Here is a 16,613-nt window from a genome sequence, read left to right on the forward strand (position 1 = left end):
TATTTGTAAAAATACGAGTAAAACCTACATCATAATTACGAGTATTCACTTGGATACTTGCGAATAGGGAACAGTTGGCCTAGTTCAAACCTACAAAGTGGCATTGAGAGACCCTGTATTGATATGTTTCTCCAGTGTAAAGCAAAATAAGTGCAAGTCCATGCAGAATCAAGATGAATGCAGAGTAGGAAAGACAGCAGTTGATTAAGGAATGAGAGACCACACTCTGTCTTGTATTGCATCCTGTCTTATGATATCTTATCATTAGTTTTCTTGACAATGATGTAGCTGCTGATACTCTCCCTCGTCGCCTGGCTCTATGTTTAAAAGTAACCTTCTTTTAATAATTATGGCCATTTGTCACTTTTTGACTGTCTAAGACCAGGGCTGCTAACAAAATGGGACACGTCCAAGAATGGCCTAGGTATCTGGAGAGCAGGCAGGCAAGTATGCAGAGATGTGGATGGATCAGGTCCCAGATGGATCCAGCCATTCATGTGGTCTTGGAAGGTTACCGAGACAATCCGCCGCGATTACCACCTCTAATGTGTTCGGGGGCTGTGGGACCAAAATACAGCTGTAGCAACCTGGCCCTGTGGTTGTTAAATAAGATGGGGGAGTGGGGGAGTGGGCAGGCCATGGGAGCATGGGGGTATCGGCCCTCTGCTCTTTCACACTGGCAGACATCAACTCGAGCATAAAGTCGCCATTCATCTTACGATACCCCGTTTTAGCAAAGTACAAGGCTATAGGTTTTCAGGTGACTCTTGGATTCTTTCCTTCCACGGTGACAAGTGACGTATTTTACAGATTAAATGCAGACTTATTTTTTCAACTGTGATAATAAAGCCCCTATTATGCGCTGATAGAACAGGGGCTTAGCCACCTGTGATTTCCTTTGGCATAGCTCCACTGACAGCAGTTTGGGGAAAGGAATAGACCTACAACTGAGCCAAAGTAGCAGCAGCCTAAACAGACAGCATGATTTATTGTCAAGAGCATATGTTAAGTGCAACATGTTCACCTCAGATCAGTAAATAATTAATCGCTAAACAGTTAAGTGAGTTTAATTTGGTGGAATAGCCTAGGTTATGCAGTGTTTAGCGTTTTGGCCCGATTAACATTCATGAGTTGAGATCTTTCAGAAGGAGTACAACAAATTCTCCCAAGGCCTCCATTTTTGGAGTCTGAATTTGTTAAACACGAGTCGACACACCTTTTACACAAATTATTTTAACAATTGAGCCCTGAAGTGTTAACCTACCAAAATACACTGGTCAAGCCTGAAACATCTTTGAGACAACTTTGAAATTGAATTTTCAGTAAATTCTTCCTTTCAAATATTAAAGTCTCCATACTTCTAGACAGCAGCAGAATCAACAAACCCCAATTACACAAGTTATAGGCTTTTTAGCTTTTTTCTACATGAGAATTAGCAGGCTTTTTCAAATAAAGATATTCTTATGTCTGTTGGACCATGATGCAGTGAGTAATGAATGATGTAGCCTACGCTACGTCCCCAGTCGACTGTCGTGACAAGGTTAATCATTTAGGCTTACGTGACAGCCCTTTGAAAGGGCAGTCATTTTTCTACTGCTACGAGACAGTTTCTGCTCCTGATAGGCCACAGCTGATCAACGGGGTGCCTTTCTTAGTGTAGCTCTGAAATAGCGAGATGAAATATGTTTGTCTTTCTATGCAATTAGTTTACAGCTGAGCCTGTAGAAGATAAACTGATGTTATGAATTTTTCATCTGAGTATGCTGTTTATTGTTCACATCTGAGACTGACACGGTCATAGTAAAAAACAACAACAACAAAAAACACTTCTGGCCAATTAATCCAGTAAGCCTACCTTGGCATCAAGCTGCTGTTTACAGTTGGATATACCTGTACTACATTACACTTAGTACTGACAACATGTATAGTACTATTGTAAGTAAGAAGACATGAATCATTGAGTTTGTTTATTTACTTTTAACTTGGTCCTTTGCTCACAACAATCTGAAATACACAATAATATTACTTTTTTTTATAAGTTCCAATAGTATTATTTGTGAATCATTAAAAATATTTTCAAGATTACACTTTGTTCTGAAATCTCAGAAAAATAAGAAACAAAGAGTAGCCTAAAAATACACAAATCATAATCTAAGTAATATATTTATTTTAGCTAGTTTTGTTTTTTATTTGTTGAGTTTCAATAAATAGCCTAAATTGCTTCATGAAAAAAAGGTGCATTGTCATTACCCAATCACTGTTTCCAGTTAAGGCAGGAAAGATACCAGATATGGTAGCCTCTACTGAGGTGGTAAGAGCATGTGCTGCCATCTAGCTGACAATTCAGTTGTTCAGTTTAACAGTAAACCACAAACACACATTTTTTTACAGAAAACAAAACAAAAATAGTTTTAAGTCACTGTATAATACTTGTGTAATACTTTAATAATGACTGGAATAAACTACTTCAATTCATTTTAAACATTTCCTTATTATTGTCATTAATTTATGTGGTGCGAAATACAATCCTCAACTTAATTTTGTCTATTGCTGATGAGCAAATTTTTATTGCAAATAATGAATCGGTCAATTCAATACAGACAATTCAATTGCTCTGATTCACTGGTGTTTTTGTAAAGCCACACACTTTGTCATTTTCAATAATCTGATAAACAATATAATGGGCTATTAAAGCCTTCTTTATTAATAAGGAAGACAGATTGACACCGGGGAACAGAATTACGTTACTACTTCATTAGGCATATCCAGAGACTGGCCGTGAAATCTGTATTGCGTCTAATCAGCTGCAAACAACAGGACACACTCATGAAATTGTTAACAGCCCGAGAGCTGTGATATGAAACAATCAAACATAAATGTTTTTGTATAACTATAAAGTGAAAGAAAAGGTTTCTTAGCTATGAGAGTTGCTTGGGATTATTGTATACAATATCCAATGCTCCAGTGTACCCAAACCTTAACCCAACAACAAAAAAAGTTATGTAAAAATTATTTCACATCGTCAAATAGAATGCATAATACATGTGTATATCCTGTATGTCATTTTTATTGTGTGTGTACGAAATAGATAAAACAGCATGGTGTCCGAGGTGTGTGTGTGTATGTGTGTACAGTAGAGCTGCTGGCTGGAAACATGACTCCCGGGTCATTAGGAAGTAGCGCATGTGGCCCTTCAGAGAGAAAAATTGAGCCATAATGAGTGTCTCAATGTCTGTGCCAGAGGGTTGACGTTTGGTCAATACTCTATTGGCATCCCGGTTAAGATGAGAAATGAGCTGATTATTGTGTTGTTGCCAGTTAGTAAATGGATTGTTTGCTATGCTGTCCACAATCAATCAGTAACCAGTACAAACACAGGCTGGGCCTGTCTACTGTAATTCCTCTCTGAAGACTGCGTAGTTTTGTCTGATTAATCTTTCTGATGCTCTTAGTAAATGCTGTACTGTGTTTGCCAGTTTTTCAGGGAGGGCACGTTGATCAAGCAAATACAAATGTTCTCTACAATGTGAGAGACTAAATGAAAAATGAATGACGAGGACTATTACAATTGTATTGCTTTTATAAAGTGTACACTGTCAGTAATTCAAATGTGGATAGTAAGTAGAAGTAAACAGTTACAATAGAAACCTATGTACAGTGTATGCATAGCCATATGCCATCCATATGTTATGTAGACTGCAGTATGCTTGTATAGTCTATTTTATCTTTGCTGCATACACATTTACTTTGTTATTATTCTACATATGGGGCAAACAAAGGAAAATTACTTCAAGTACATGACAAGCATCCAGGTTCAACTTTAGTTAGCCCTCTGTGACTGTGCAATGAAGCCTGAACATTGCAAGAATGGGATGGAGACAACGGTCTTGTTGCTGGCAAAAGCTCCCTTGCATTTTTCAGGGGTTAATCTTTCCTGCTTTCTCAGACATACAGAGTCGAAGTATATTAATGACACTCTTGATCCACGATTGCACTGAGCTATTGGCAGAGTGAAAAATGACAGGAGGCAATGCAGATATGTTAAATAAAGACAGAGTGCCTGACATGTCAATGCTGATGACATCCCCCCCACAGCCAAAGTTCAGCGAAAGCACTCTCTCAACATGACATGTATTATCGAGGCAGTGGTACATCATTATGTTTTGACGAGCCATGATATTTGCTCACTTGCTGTTTGAATAAACATCAAGATGTACTAAAATTTGAAAATGTATCAAATAAAAGAGTGAAAAATTGTATAAATTAGATGAGCAAAATACACCAGCTGACTGTCATTCAATATAGTTTGTAGACCAATTTAGAAGACATTGAATTCAAGTAAGATCACATTGGCCTACTGTAAATTCAGTTTTGGGGCGTATGGTTGGACAGATTTACTGGTAAGCCAATTAAGTATTCAACTTAAAAAATAGCTTTAATGATCCAGACAGTCCATCAATAGATATTGTTCTGTGTCATCTATCAATATACAATATACAGTATACCCACAATATATAGTATTTGCCATATTAAAAAATCATATCACATTGTTAATCACTATCCATTAATTCTATACTTTGACCTGAGACTCAATGGGTTTTCCTCCCTATTCAAATTACTTATTGTAATGTATCACTTTAGGACAAAGGACCTAGTCCCTAATCTGACTCTGCACTAATTACATCCCTATACAAACGTGCTTGTCTTATTTGGCTCCGATTCAAACTCAGAGGCAGTGAAAGGAAGTAGTAACAAGGGATTTCATTAGTTTTTCCACCACTTAACTCTGAACTCATAGGAAAGGTAAGTATTAAAGCAAGGTCTGCTGGGTTAACATGATGAATGTGTTAAATTACATTCATAAAATACGCTCGACCGAGGTTGACCACATTGTCTGTCATTTGGGAACCTTTGTTGTGTCTAGAAAGACATTTGGTTATGACCAAGATATATTACAAATAAATCATGTATCACTGGCTTGTTAGATTAGCATTTCCACATTTGGTTTCAATCTTTTGATTAATCATTTTAACATTGAAAAGTGGATGATACAACCTGGATTGGTTTTTGCAAGGAAGTTAAGTTACTTTAGATATCTAAACATCCAACCATAACTTATAAATTGACTATGAATTTGTGGTTGAACACACACACATGTATATATAAGCATATATATACAGTATATAGTTACTAAAGGCTTATGTAAATGCAAACATTTTGCAATAGGATATCCTCTATAGCTTTGGATAAATATACGCTTTAAGGAATTAATCAAACATACATCCTGATCTGTCAGTTTGTACTTTATTTGTAATTTCTTTCTTGCTATAATGTGATCTAGCTTTAACTTAGAATAAAATAAAAATAAAACAGTCATAGCATTAAGGAGTGTATAAATGTGCTTGAACAAAACGTTGTCCTAACATTCAACAAATCTATATGAATATTCTATTTGACTCCACATTTAGTACTCACAGAACCAGCCACTACGTAGCTAGGTGTAGGTATGATCGAGATGGGGCTTGTTTAGTTCACTCCTTTTCTGCTCGGTTCTTTTTCTGCTATATTTTCAAAGACTCCCCTAGTAGGGAGAATGTATCAACATACACCCAGGAATGCTTTATAGTCACTCGCTCTAAGTGTTCCGCCAGTCAGTGTACAGTCAGTCAGACCCCTCAGGCGGTGACCTTGATGGTGTTGTGTCATGGCACTGCCTTCATGGACGGTCAGAGTTGCGTCTACGTTGATTATCTGCTCATCTCATTTATTATCTCTCGAAGATGCTCTCAAGGTCACAGGGCTGGGAATTTAATTATGCAGGCGGTATATTAAGTGGCACATTTAAAAATGCTGAATCTGAGTAATTAATTTTTTGGATGGTTGTCCCGGTGGGAGCGTATCACCCCCCTTGTCCCTCCGCCTTATAGCGTTACCCCTCCCATCTCGCCCTCCATTCACATTAGGGTGTCTGGACATCCATCAGGCCTGGTGTGGCTGACAGCTGTCTTTTAGCGGTAAACACCACCGTTATTCCTATTTTATGAGGCTGTTTTGATGTACTTTACAAGATTCCTTCTTTGATGCATATGATATGGTCCTGTCTATCCTTAGGTGTTTCGACTAACCTTTGTTGTAAAACCTAATATGAGGTTTATGCCCCTATTGGCCTTTACATTGAATAAGATGTTTACCTTACCTTTATGTCATGATATATTAAACATGGACTAAAGAATCCTCTGCCATAGCAGTCCACTACTATTGCTATGCTGGACATGGTTAGTCAACAGAAGGTCTTGGCTGGGTACTTAATGTTAACTTGGCATGTAAGACGCTTGTTATGTTTGAGGAGTTATTTGTAATTCGATTATTTATGATTTTGCTGTTTAGAAATGGGCAAATGGGCAATGGGCTTATTTTTACACACAGGCTTATCAATTCTGGTTACTGCTATGGATGAACTGACCTACCCCAAATTAATCAGGGGTTTATGTGTTATTTGGAAAATGAGCTCTTAAAAAATGTAACTTATTCCTCATACAACATTAAATTTAGCAACATTTTTGCAAAATATGGTAATGGATGGGTAAATCACTATGGCCAGAAAAGTGGTATAAAACTTTAAAGTTTATGGAGTCACTCACTGACATAGCCTGCTCATGGACTTGAAAGAGAACAACATCGGCCTCGCAGTTTCACAATTTATTCTAATCTTCTCACACACAATAATAAAGCTTACTATTAAAAGTGAAGATCAGAAGAAAAACCAGCTCACACACAAACAAGTCTAGTCCCAGTGCCGCAAGCACAAGCACGAAACCAGTTATTGGAAAGTCCTTCTGTCTGTATGCATAATTTCTCCAATTAGTAGGGACAACAGACATGTAGCACTGCAAAAGAATACAGAAGAAAAGATCATAGAATATTTTGTCCTTTTCTCATTTATGGGAGATTGCAATGAGTAAGCCACAACTCTTTAGTGGGCACTTGAAAGCTGCCATTTACGGGTAAACAACTGCTATATGACTCATTATGGCTGCATATTCATAAAATATACTTATTAATCTATATGTGGTTATAGCCTATAGCCACTTATTATAAATGCTCAAATTTAATTTAATTAAACATTTTTTTATGCCATAAGTATAAACCATTAAAGACACATTTTTAATACTTATTGACAGCTCATTCCTGTATGATTAGAAAGAGCTGATCATGCTGCAGTGATGTCCTAACTGGCGACCCCAACAAACCCAACCTCTGCCTCTGCTCGGGGGTGAGAATGCTGTTGCAAATCGAAATCCTTCCGCTTGGGTACGATCATGCAAACAATCACAGCGAAATTTATTTAACCTTCAGCCAAGTGCTCAACCAGCCTGAAATTATTGATAGCCTATCAGAGATGATCAAGATGGAGAGGCTAAATGAAGGGGCCCATCTTTATGGCAGAGCCATTGAGCTGGTAACAGGACTTGAAAGGTTGTGTCCGCTGAGCTAGCATGGTCAAGGAGCTCAGCTGCGGGCGGGAAATAAAACTGTTAAGTCACCGCTACCCCGCCATCAGTCACGGGGGTAATGATCTTTGACTCAGGGCTGGGTTATATGTCAGCAAATATTCGTCTGTCAAACGGCCACAGCGGTAGTCTCAAGCACTGGTGCAGCATGGTTATCAGAGACCAAGGGTGATGTATGAAGCTTGTAGAAAGGCTATATAAATTTCACAACCTTCAGCAGGGGCTACTGAATTTTAATAGTAAGGACTTTTTATGAGGTTCCCTCTAGACTATTTTGTCATCTTCACAGACTCGTCTTCCATTGTAATGTGACATCTCAACAGAATCCCCCCCCCCCCATGTGGGGATTTTTATAAAATACCAGTTACAACAGGATCTGAAAAATATTTTCAAAACAGTAACTGCAATACAAATGAAACAGAAAACAGTTTGAGTTTAGATTCAGGAATCAAACTGGAATTCAAGCTGCTGCTTCCAGCGTAAATTCCCTTTAGATGCACTCCATTTTTCATAGTGTGATAATTAACTCATTTAGTATGCATATCCAATTCTCAGAGGCATTGTGAAATTAATTGTTCTCATTGACTCAAGTAATTATTTGTTTGCCAATGTAATTTGCAGATTATGAAAGTGTGGCAGAATATTGTTAATGTACAGTTTAAGGATCATTGTGTGGTCCAAACACACACTGGATCAGTTCCATCTAGAGGGTGTGATTGGGTGGGAAGGACAATCCAATATTCATCATGATCTGTTATTGGAAGGGACCAACAACTCAAGCTGGAAGGGTATTCAAACTATGTTTCTTTGAAAGCATTCACATGGTTAATGAAATTTTCATTTTTTGATGAGTATTTCCATCTTTGTATTATATGTGTAAAATATTCAGTTCCCATGCTGATCTGCTCTCCAGACTATCATCCTTGTCTCCTGGCACAAAACATCTTGCTCAAACGAGCGCAGGAGTTCCTTTGACCTAAAACAAAAGAAAGGACTTCACAATTCATCACAACTGGCTTCAATCCAAAAACACACCTGAAAACCAATACAGTACATTTCAGAACTCAAGTCACACCTTGGTTGTCCTTCCACTGACTGGCATATTGAAACCCCATGGTCCGGTCATGTTTTAAATGGTAAGGTTTATTAGGTTGTCATAGAAACAGAACACTTATGAGGCTCCATAATGTGAAGTTAACTTTTTGTGACACTTGTTTTCCCCATTTATAGCCTTTTAATATTTAATCTCTTCTTAAATATTCATTTAACAGTACGCCACATTCACATTTTAACAGTTTATTTTCTTGTACTCTCCTTTAAAGCTTATGTGATCATTTATAATGATTTTGATGTACAATAACCAAGATTGCTTGGAAAATAGCCTTTTCATGAACTAGCAAACCCACTTATTTTCCACAAAGAAAAACATTATCGAACTTGCCTTTGTGGGACCCTAACCTAACCCTAGCCCACCATAAAAAAGACTAGTGATCTGATAATAGCAACATGCCATACGTTTGGAGAATACCTGATACCGTTTAATATTTAAAGTGTAGAGTATTTAAATTTCTACAAATGTGTTACTATTTACATAAATGCTTCCAAAGACAAGAGTGTGAATGCATTCACAATGTAAAAAAAGTGTTGATGTAATTGATGAGCACTGTCCGATTGCTTCATAATAAGAAAATGTTGCCATAGTGTGTTTGACAAATACTGTACAAAAAGACAGACTGTCATACTTCAAAGGATGATAATTATGTGTATTTGGTGAAGCCCATCAGAAGGAAAGGCAAACATATACTGCAGTCGGAACACACAAAAGAACTGGATTTGAAATGTTAGAGGATTATTCTCGATCTATGAAAGGCCCCAGTGATCTTAGTAACTAAACAGTGATGTTCAATTACAGGCTTTCCCAAAAGCGGGTAAGATCAATCAAAAAAGTTACCCCAAATTACAATATACTTAGAATTAGACAGTTTGGTGTTGACTGTAGCCTATATCTCAGACTAGATTCTGTGACATACATGTTTTATACAAGTGTACAGAAAGACTTTTGTGGTGCATGGTATTGATATACAGTATGTGCTACCGTGCCCATACTTTTTGATATCTTATGTAATTCAGGTTGACACTGTAATTAAATGAAGGAAGCAGTTCCCATTTCCTCCATGTTTTCTCTATTTGTCATAATTTCCTTCTCTGCATCCCCCTGCCACCATTAACAGATAAAACTGTAAGGAGATATAAATAAGTTAAACGAACACAATTATTTTTTACCCTGAGAACCTGAATTCATAGATCAATGTTAATAGTTTTGGTTTATGTTGAGCCAACAGTCCCTCACTTTGTCCAAATAATTGCATTCCTAACTCTAACATATTTACAATGTCATTCCCTATATTTGCATTCTTTTTTTTAAATGAGAGACGAAAAAAAGTGTCACTTTGAATCTACTCAAAATAGATCTAATTACGAAACAACCATTTGTAATGTTGAAATGTTGTAAGTAGCTAACAAGATTCTACGTTAACAATGATTTATCAGGCTTTTTGCACATATAAATGCTTATTCAAGCATCTGTGGGCATGCATTTTTCAGGCTCTGACATCACTAATGAATAACTATGTTCAGTAAGCAGTAGCTTTGGCACTGTCCTATAGGCTACTGTGATAAAAGAAACTGATGGACAGAGTTTAATGTTACGTTCATGCACCTTCCCATGACATATGATACAACTTGAAAGCAATTCTTTTAGTGACTAATGTCAAAAATTCTGACGGTTTCCTTTCATTCTGACACAAATGAATAGGTATGCTAGAAGAAGGAAATGCTGTTTAGTTTCATGAGCAATGTTGTTGATACTTTAGTGAATTGAGGCCCCTAAAACAAAAGAAGCCCGTCGATGTGATGTTCAACCGAAATGCTTAGCAGTGGCAATCTAAAGCCCACTGACGTTTTATTCGTTGCTTATTGGATGTTTCTTATCATCTGCTCCCATCTGGTGGCTAGACAAAATACCGCATATTTTCAGGCTACAATACAAGTAAGCTAACTGAGCGTGTTCCCTTCGGTGCTCCGTAATTTCAATTGACGATTGACTGTTCTGCGACCAGCAGACCAGACGCAACATTGAGCAAGTCATAAGATTAAACCCAGTAATTCAGGAGGGAATTGTGCAACTGCACAATTTATTTACCTGTAGTTTGGTAGTAGATTTATTTGTCACCATGGCATATCAGCTTTACAGAAATACGACGTTGGGAAACAGTCTCCAAGAGAGCCTAGACGAGCTTATTCAGGTAAAAGCAATGCTATATTTGTGGGTTGCAGGCTAGCTGAAGTTAGCCATTTTTTGCTTTCTACTTTACCGAAATTGCAAGGATTCGTTCAACTAATGAAAATCTGCTATATGCTTTACGGCTTTTTTTTCTAATTCCCTTGAACGACACTGCTCGATTTTAGTTTAATTGTATAGCTAGCCAGCTATCAATGTAGCTACCCTGTTTATCTTGTGTAGCTAGTTGATGTGAACTCGTGACAGCTGTTGGGGCTGCCCCGCGGTGCATTAGCTTGGGTGGCGTAGCATAATTCTATAATTTCACACCCTAACCAATGTAAATCTGTTTTGTTTTGGCCACTTCTAACATGAACTGAGATTCTTGTAACATGATTTGGCCTACTCGCTGATATTCCCTCATTCTTAAAGTTAAGGGTTTTAATTCAAAGGATGTTTTCTCAGTTCGCATGCGTTTGCATTTTTGAAGCGTTGTTGAAAGTTTAAGTTTTTCTAATGCTGGATATAACTGGATATACGTTCTGAATACAATAGTTGGATGGAGCAGCTCCGTTAATGCTTAGTGTGTGCATTAGTGTTGTTCATAAAATTCCATGCGAATGTTATAAGTCTATGCTAACATTTAGCGGGCCGCTTCACCCCTGTCATGCTAATGCCATGGACATGCCAGTAGCTAGGTGTAGTAAAAAAAACCACCCTCTTACAAACAGAAAGCCACAGCGGTTTTGTCCTGTTCTAAAATAGCGTCCTTGTATAGCCTAAATGTCTAGGGGACCACTGATGTTATAATAAATTAATATATATATATATATAATCTATTATTTTCTTGGGAATTTCCTTTTCAGACCCAGCAGATAACACCCCAGTTAGCACTTCAGGTTCTGCTCCAGTTTGACAAAGCCATCAACACAGCGCTTGCCAATCGTGTTCGCAACAGGGTCAACTTTCGGGTGAGTACTGCTGCATCCACCATAGGTCTTCTCTGATCTGGATGTATTTGAGGAGACTTGACTTGGCAGCAAATGGTTCCATAAACTAGATAAGATTACCTCTTGGAATCGTGGTGCAGATGCAGGCCTGGCCAATACATAATTACTGCCTGGTCAGACTTCAGTCTGCAACTTTGAGTAAAAATAAGCCATTTAATTATATGACATGAAATCTTATTTACACTAGATTAACTCTGTCTCACCCCACCATCAGGAGCCATGATTTAAGCTTTCATGACATGCAAAGAAGACAGTTATGTTTTCAAAAAAAGCCAAGCTTTACTACACAAGTTAGTTCTGACCAAGTTATTTGGTTGTTTTCACTGGTTACACAGAAACATACAGAAAAATGTACATGATACAAAGTAGCTGGCATGCAGTACTGTGTAGACTTGCACAAAGGAGCAAGGTAGTGTGCAGGAAAATGTTTTAAGACTGTGTTGCTTGGCAACATTCCAGTGCTGTCCAGTTGCAGAACTATTTGTGTTGGCGGAGCCAAATCAATGATTAGATAAACAAATGAATCATAATCTGTTTATTACTGCTAATTGATAAATGGTGCTTGTAGAACCGCTTTTTAAAAGCAATATCACACTAGTGTTCTTGCTGTTATACTGAATAGCAGCACCAAAGTGATTAACTTTGGCTCTCGTACATACCTATGCCTGGATCACAGCCATGCTGATGCTCAGTATAACAGCGCTCCCTCTCGTATGATATTGTAAACTCACCCCTTTTGTGATTATTTGCACTCATTGAATAGGCTGTGTTTATAGATTGATGTTGCCTTTCCATCACGTCTGTCAGACTGTGCTAAATCAACTTTGAGTAAGTTTAGGGTTTATTCAAAATGATGCAAACCCAAGACGATGACTACTGGGAAACTGGCCTGTTAACCTTTTGGGATTAGTAAAAAAGTAAAAACCAGCTCTTGAACATTAAAGCTGTAATATGTATTTTGCTTCTTGCAATGTGTCACCGACACTATGCTCTTTTTCCATTCCTCTAGGGGTCACTAAACACTTACAGATTCTGTGACAACGTGTGGACGTTTGTTCTTAATGACGTGGAATTCAGGGAAGTCACTGATTTGGTGAAGGTGGACAAAGTGAAAATTGTTGCCTGCGACGGGAAAAGTACGAGCATTAAATTCCCTTCACTCGTTGCTATTGTTGCTTATGAGCAATCGCAATGCTATTGGCTGTGTGCCAAACATATTTAAGTATTTTGTGAACTATGTCTTATAGAGTGCAAGTCGTAATACATCAAATGTGTTGTACATCTTTTTAAGTGGCTTGGATACTGAATGTCTCTTTTCCTTTCAGACACTGGCTCCAACACTGGAGAGTGAATCAAGAGATGCATTGGTCAAACTGTTACTGATGAAGCTCTTGTCACAAACAGGACTGTATATATAATTTATTACAGTTATTTCTGTAAAGATGAATACGTATGTGTATATGTATATATATACAATCTTCATCAAAGGGAGTGATTGTAGAATGAATGGACCAGACAATTGGCCGTGGATACTGCATGACTTTTTTAATGGGTTTTCTTAGAACTGCCTTTTCAGTTTAGTTAATGTTGTGGAGCTTGATAACTTTAATAAACTTTTATTTAAAAATAATTTGTGGTCTTTTAAGGCATATCTGATATACTAGCCCATTAGTAATTACAAGTTTTATCTGAATTTGGATTTCACCCTGGCCAACACTCAAACCTGATCCACACACTGGAGGGTACTGCCAGTGTCAGCAGAGAAACACATACTTTCTATAAGCAAATATGTTTCCCATCGTTATGACCATTCCTTCACTGTGGTCATTCAAGAAGTGTCTACTCACCACATTCCTTCTGGCTGACCAGCTGTGACATTGTACCCCCAAAAACATGGACTGAAGAGGTAGTGAGTATGACTTGATATTGGAGAGAATTATCTGTAGATGCATCCTTTATCTACTTTATAATGTCATTAAGCATATGGCTTAAATGTTAAGCACTGGAGAAATACAAGCTTCATAATATCTACAGATATTGATTGGTCCTAAGTGCTCTGAAGTTCAAGAGCAGCATTGGATCTGGGATGTCTAGTGCCCTACAGTGTTGTTTTACAATGTGCCTGTGAAAATTGGATGTTAAATAGGAAAACGTGTTTTAATATTAAACTGTTGTCTTTGAGATACTTTATTAAAGCAGCACATACTTCTCAAATACACCATGTTTATAATTAGAAGATAATTCCTAACTGATGAAAATGTATAGGCCTACGTGTTTCCAATTTCAGCAGTAAGCCTCCATTCAGGCATAGCCCAACCCAGAAGGAGGCCACATGATATCACGAAGCACTCCTGCTCATAATCAATTCAAAACGAGAACAATGCCACTGAAGCTCAGCCCAACATTATAGGCACTCGAAAGCATGACGGCATTGTCTAGCTCTGTCTCCCGTCGAACAAAAAGCGCCATCCACCGGTCAGCAACTATGATCACAACCTCAGCGATACATTTGAATCTTAACACCATTTTTTTAACCACGTAGGCCTATTCATCCCGCAGACAATTTTTTTAAAGACAATACTCGCGGCCTGGCATCAAACCAGGCTCACGTAGCCTCATAGGCTATTCCGGGAGTCATTTTTGAAGACCAGGCAGGCACTGTGAGGAAATTGTCAATGGCATCGATGGGGAGGGTGGATGCTGTTGATCCTTGACGTCATGTTGTGGAATGGATTGGGGGGAGTGACTTTGTGTTTCTGGTGCAGCAGGCGGAGAATGACATGAGGATGAAAGAAACAGAGGCAGACAGTCGGGCGGGCGGGCATGTTTATTTTTGAGGAAAAATAAAACAGACAAGAAAAGGGTCTATGGGGATTTCACAGTAAACGATGGAGACCGACCACTAACCAAACGGTAAGCATATGCCTGTATAAATCAGTAGTTTGGCCATAGTAAATATTTCATGTTGTCATCTCTCTCAATCACTGCAGACGTGACAGGTGCACCGGCATCATAAGATTTGATGTGTCCACAGCTTGTGTTTCTCGTGTAGCGTTGTTTCACATTATAGTAGTGATGTTCATACTGGATAAAATAATTATGAGAAATACTGTAGGCTATCTGAATCAGTGCGATTGAGGAGATAATTGCCCAACTGAAAGCTGTTTGTAGCCTACACCATGGTATTGTTTCAAATAGGGCCATTTAATGTTATTAGGTTAGGCTATTAGTATTGGGTTAAGTGGAGCTATGGTAGAGAGTATGTAGCCTACTAGACTCATGGCCCAGTTCGATGTGGTGATGATTTGTGCCGTAGCGCTTCAATGGTAGCCTACAAGGCGCATAACCTACGATAAGGCATGTAAGATAGGACTTTGTGTACAGCATGTGTAACCTACCTTTTTATTACATATTGCATACTGCAGACTAAATTCAATAGCCTATAATTTCCGATTTACATTTAGTCATTTACATTTAGTCATTTTATTGAATCTATAATGTAATTACCTAAAGCAGAGACTGAGACCATAGCCTACCATTGAAGTCGGTCATTAATGACAGGAATTAGTATTACAACGTAATACTAAGCAGTGTATGCAGACTGCAATTTATTAAGGTTAAGAATTACACAGAGGCAATCCATTGCCTGGCCTGAACGTAATTTTAAGATGATTGCTAACAGCCGTCTTACTATGATCCCTTCAAGTTCTTCATATTCTTCTATAATAGGTACATTGTAGTACCACGGGTATGTAGTGAATGTTATATATTTACCTAATAAGTACCGTATATAAAGTAATAGTCCTTTTTGCCCATGCTGTCAATTAAGCTTCACAATCTGTCTGGCAGATTGCCCTTCTGGCTGACTGACCATGTATCTTAGACTTTGTTTAGGTTTTTTGTTAGACCCACCTCATTGAATGTTGTGTGTCTATTATTTGTAGTTTTACATGACAGTTATATTCACAGCTGTACGCAGAGGCTTATGTAGCACTGGTTTGTAGCCACAATAAGGTACCAATTCTTCGTTGATTGTTAGGCCTTGATTGTGTGTGTGAGGTAGAGATTTCTCCTATTTTAGATATAGGCCAAGTCCCAGCTGCATGTACTTGTGGAATGAGAGATTAGGTATTGGGAAGTTCTCTTCCTTTGGGCTAGACAAAAAAAAAAGGTCGAAGAGATATTCATGTCTCAGGCAGACCATAAAATACAAAGGTCCTAGCTGAAATGTTTACACTTGTTAAAGGCTGACTTAGAAGAGTAAACAACATAACATGTTGAAATATTATAGTGTGAAATGATTGAGCTTCAGTGTTTGGACCTACATCTTACCAAATAATTTTATTCCAATTAAAGCACAGTAGGCTATTTGGGAATGAAAATGAAAATGTGTCTGCAAAACCAAAATACAGCAAACAGCTCATGTTCTAATGAAGTGTCTAAACTTCAGAACGTTGCCTCAAGATCTCCTTCCATCTCTGTCCACATGCATGTGCCAGCTAAAGATAACTCTAACCCATAAATACAGCACATAGTCTATCTTTACTCTCATGGTGGTACAGATAGGGTTGTATAACAGGTGTACAAGCACCTGACTGGACAGCACACTTCTGAGCCTGGGGAGCAGAACACAAACTGCCTAAGTGTGCTACTTCTGGGCTAAGCTCAGTCTAAACTGCTGTGCTGTGGACACGGAAGCCTCGGGGACACCGTTTGGCCATTGATCCGACATTACAGTGAATTCTAGCTCTGAGGTTCCTAGTTCCACCAAAAACACCCACCGGAATAAGACATTGTGGCTTTTCAATGGGG

The 16,613-nt window shown here is 38.1% G+C and overlaps 1 protein-coding gene across 1 annotated transcript; it reads left to right on the forward strand.

The window, feature by feature from the left end:
* The first annotated feature begins 10,612 nt into the window (after window positions 1–10,612).
* gtf2a2 (general transcription factor IIA, 2) lies at window positions 10,613–13,986 on the forward strand. Its single transcript, XM_067249166.1, has 4 exons — window positions 10,613–10,816; window positions 11,658–11,762; window positions 12,811–12,937; window positions 13,127–13,986. The coding sequence occupies exons 1-4, from the start codon at window positions 10,745–10,747 to the stop codon at window positions 13,150–13,152; spliced, it is 330 nt and encodes a 109-aa protein (XP_067105267.1). The 5' UTR covers window positions 10,613–10,744; the 3' UTR covers window positions 13,153–13,986.
* The last annotated feature ends 2,627 nt before the right edge of the window (window positions 13,987–16,613 follow it).

The sequence above is a fragment of the Osmerus mordax genome, chromosome 13, assembly GCF_038355195.1.
Source record: "Osmerus mordax isolate fOsmMor3 chromosome 13, fOsmMor3.pri, whole genome shotgun sequence".
Lineage (NCBI taxonomy): Eukaryota > Metazoa > Chordata > Actinopteri > Osmeriformes > Osmeridae > Osmerus > Osmerus mordax.